The following is a 3,667-nucleotide window of genomic DNA, read 5'->3' as shown; positions in this document are numbered from 1 at the left end:
GGACGATTACGCTTTGACACCTTTGGATACCAACATTTATATTTCTATCTCGCAAAGACATGCAGACGGACCACTTCCAGAAGATATTCCAGTCCATCTTTGCCAACAATTTAAGACATTGGAAGTTGATAAATTTATATTTTCAGTTGCGTTGCGTGATAGTTGCTGCCTTCTTCAAAATTCGAAAATATGCTCAATAAAAAACATCATTCAAATAGGAAGACAGGTCAGCTTGATTGTTCGACAGTTTGGATCCACCAGAAATCTACAACGTTGGAGTAACGTCAGACTTTGTAAAAGTCTATCTTTGTCGAAACCTACAACATGCACTTGAAGCAGTTCCATTGACTGATGTGAAAAGCAAAATGTACATGATGCCAAAATGGAGTGATGTAGAAGGAGAGGAAGAACGTGTGGTTGAAAACGAGTGGATATGTGTCTCTTTATTGGAACCCTTTAAGTGGGCTGCTGAAAATGTGAATATACATTAAAAATAATTTTATCGGACATCAATGAAAATTGCTGCTCGTTTAAAGGACCAAAATACACATGTAAGTATTGAATGGAAGAAAATATTTATGTTCATGTTTGCTGAAATATGGCTAACCTGTTATGTTGTATAATTTCGTGTAATTGCCACAGGACAAAGTTTTTACGTTCCTGTATTTAGATTTTTGTATATTTTATTTCAAAATAAAAGTTGCTTAAGTTGCTTTCATGAATAATATGTTTTTTTAGACGTTCTTTTCCAATGATTTTTGTTTAACTTGTGAAACTAGAAAAAAAGAAATAAAATAGAAATAATGTTTTTCATTTCAGAAACATGGAGCAAAATGATATCAGAAACAAAACGGAGAAACCGATGAAATTCTCAAATTTCGGAAGACCGATTATCACTCCAAAAAGTCTATTGACCACATCTTCGGACGAGGCTCCTGCCAAAAAGTCAAAATATACTGCTGAGATAGATGAGCAATTAAAAGTCCTACATGCTGCGTTGCAGAGTAAGATAAAAAATAAATCACCCAATCCACAGCCCTCAACATCAAAGTCGCAGAAAAATTTACCAATAAGGCTAAATTCTTCTGTCTCACCTAAAACTGTCTGCTTGAACTCGAATGCGTCTGAAGAACTGACCGCAAACTCAAGTTCCGAGCACGCGTTAGTAAATATTAATAAATATTTACTTAATACATTTGTGTCATGTAACAATAATTTTTCTTTACTTCTTCCAGAAAAAATCCGGTGAATTCCACACCATGTAAAGACAAATCAGCGACACGGAAAACACAACTGTTCCCTGAAGATGAAGAATAATATTTTAAAGGTGTAGATGAAGAGGGCGAGTTAGAGAATTATAAAGATAATGAAGAATTAAGCTTTTTTCAGAAAGCAGTGCTGGCGAACTTCAAGTAAGTTATAGATTAATAAATAGTTCAAATAAATTTTTTCCTGAAATATTTTAGTCTGAAAGTTTGCCTTCAGTTGTATTTCTAAATCAGTCACAATTAACAATAGGAATATTTTCCTTGATTTTTGAAATCATTTTATTTAATTCTATTTTATAATTCTATTTAAATTCGTTGAATACTTGAATGAAGCTTATATTTATTGTGCAGGCATTTGAAGGAGCAAAATGACATAATAATTGAACAAAACAAGCTCATCATCAAAGAGTTTAATCAAAAAAATGTGACCGAAGCAAATAAGCTCTCGAAATGTCTGATGGAACCACTAACTGGCTTTCCCATCAGAACTGTCGAGGAATTCAATTCGCTCAATGATAAAGATAATTTTGAACTGCGTACAAAAATGGTAAATAGCTCAATTTTTTCCATTCTCATAATAAGTACATTTTCATTAAAAAATATATTTATTTACATTTACACTAAACACTTATATTTACACTAAAAACATTAAATTTAAACCCCAGAAGATTATTTTTCTAACAAAAAGGAGAATTTTCAACTAAAAAAGAAAAATTGAAAAAATGGAAAAGGTACATTTTCGGTTAAAAAAATCAATTTAAAAGAAAAAGTTAATTTTCTATGAAAATACTTAAATTTTCTACAAAGCAGTTAAATTATCAACAAAATAGTTTCATGTTTAGCTAAGAAACTGAAATTTCTACTAAAACAAAGGGATTTTTATTTCAAAGAAACAAATTTTCAACAACAAAAATAGTTGAGTTTTCATCCAAAAAAGATTTCGACTTGAATTATCAAAAACCAAAACATGAATTTGAAACAAAAATTAAATTTTCAACTAAAAAGGACGAATTTTTAACATAATTGTTGAATTTTCAATCAAACAGTTAAATTTTTATCCAATAAAGGTTCAATTTCTACTAAAGCAGATGAGTTTTAAAATCAAAAAGACAAATTTTCACAAAAATAGTTGAACTTTTATCCCAAAAACATTTTAGTTTACTCTTCAACACACCAAAACTTTATTTATCATGTTGTGTACCCTTAATCATCATTTAAAATTACATTTTATCCAAAATTACTTCAAAATATTTAAATAATTTTGTTACAGTGCAGAAATTTGGTTCAGTCAGGTGGTTCCAAGTTAAGAGAATTTCTTAACTTTGGACTGAAAGAGATGATGGCCGATGAATTGGTTTGTCAATTTACCTGGGTTGGGGGCGAAAACAGTTTAATATTTGGCGACACCAGGGTGTCAAACATTTTGTATCGTAAGTATAATTTATAAATTACTAAATTTGATGAAATAATTTCTAGTATGCAAATAAAATTTCAATAATTCTTCAATTTATTTTTCAGAGGCAACTCAAAGGTGTTCCCAGTTCAATGGACCAGACGACCGAGCACACTTTAAGAGTGAAATGCTGGAGGTTCTAAGAACAACGAAGCAGCGCTATAGGAATTTGAAGAAGAAGGTTCTTCTCAAAAATCAAAGCGCTTTGGATGGAAACGAGAAGGACTTGTTAAAATAAATTGCGGGTTTGGAAGCACAAAAGGGTTCAGCAGGAGAAGAAAACCTTTCCGACCACGATGGTTCCTTCGGGGATTACGAATATGATACATAAATATGACAAACTAGTTTGAAAAATATAATTTAAAAAATTTAACAGAGCACGGTGAGCCTCAGCCAATTTTAATTAAAAAACATATTGCAAGAAATGTTTTTGCCGAATATTATTCTATCATAATATACATTCTTTTGTATTAAGACTTTAAAATAATTGTGGGAGCGCTTTTTTCCATAATTCAAAATTGAGATTTTCCAAAAAAAATTTGTGAAATTTTTTAATTAATCAGAGGGATTTAAGCTGCAAAAATGGAGTAAAAAAGTGCCTACAAAAAATTGTTATAAAATAGTAATTGTGAAATCTACGAAGATTTCTGTTTTTGTACTAAACGATTACAGAAACCTTCGTAGATTTCACAATTATGATTTTATAAAAATTTCTGTAGGAACTTCTTTACTCCATTTTTGAAAAAAGCACAACCACAATTATTTTAAAGTATTGCTAAAGAAGCATGCATATTATGATAGAATAATATTCCGCGAAAGCATTTCTTGTAATATATTTTTTTAGTTAAAATCGGTTAAGGCTCACCGTGATAGAGCATTGTAAATTGTCTGGTTTCAGTTGAGATCGTTACTTTTTTATATTTTAAATGCAATACTACATACGTTA

The 3,667-nt window shown here is 30.4% G+C and overlaps 1 protein-coding gene and 1 long non-coding RNA gene across 2 annotated transcripts; both read left to right on the top strand.

Moving 5' to 3' along the window:
- The first annotated feature begins 1,046 nt into the window (after positions 1 to 1,046).
- Positions 1,047 to 1,683, top strand: LOC117181753. Its single transcript, XR_004468164.1, has 3 exons — positions 1,047 to 1,161; positions 1,236 to 1,412; positions 1,620 to 1,683. It is a non-coding gene; the product is annotated as an uncharacterized LOC117181753 (long non-coding RNA).
- Positions 1,684 to 1,715: 32 nt separating this feature from the next.
- LOC117181752 lies at positions 1,716 to 3,328 on the top strand. The gene is made up of 3 exons (XM_033374717.1): positions 1,716 to 1,815; positions 2,539 to 2,698; positions 2,787 to 3,328. Exons 1-3 carry the CDS (start codon positions 1,726 to 1,728, stop codon positions 2,957 to 2,959), a joined length of 423 nt encoding a protein of 140 aa, XP_033230608.1. The 5' UTR covers positions 1,716 to 1,725; the 3' UTR covers positions 2,960 to 3,328.
- The last annotated feature ends 339 nt before the right edge of the window (positions 3,329 to 3,667 follow it).

The sequence above is a fragment of the Belonocnema kinseyi genome, chromosome 10 (genome assembly GCF_010883055.1).
Source record: "Belonocnema kinseyi isolate 2016_QV_RU_SX_M_011 chromosome 10, B_treatae_v1, whole genome shotgun sequence".
Taxonomy (NCBI): Eukaryota; Metazoa; Arthropoda; class Insecta; order Hymenoptera; family Cynipidae; genus Belonocnema; species Belonocnema kinseyi.
This window is presented reverse-complemented; position numbering and strand designations above follow the sequence as displayed.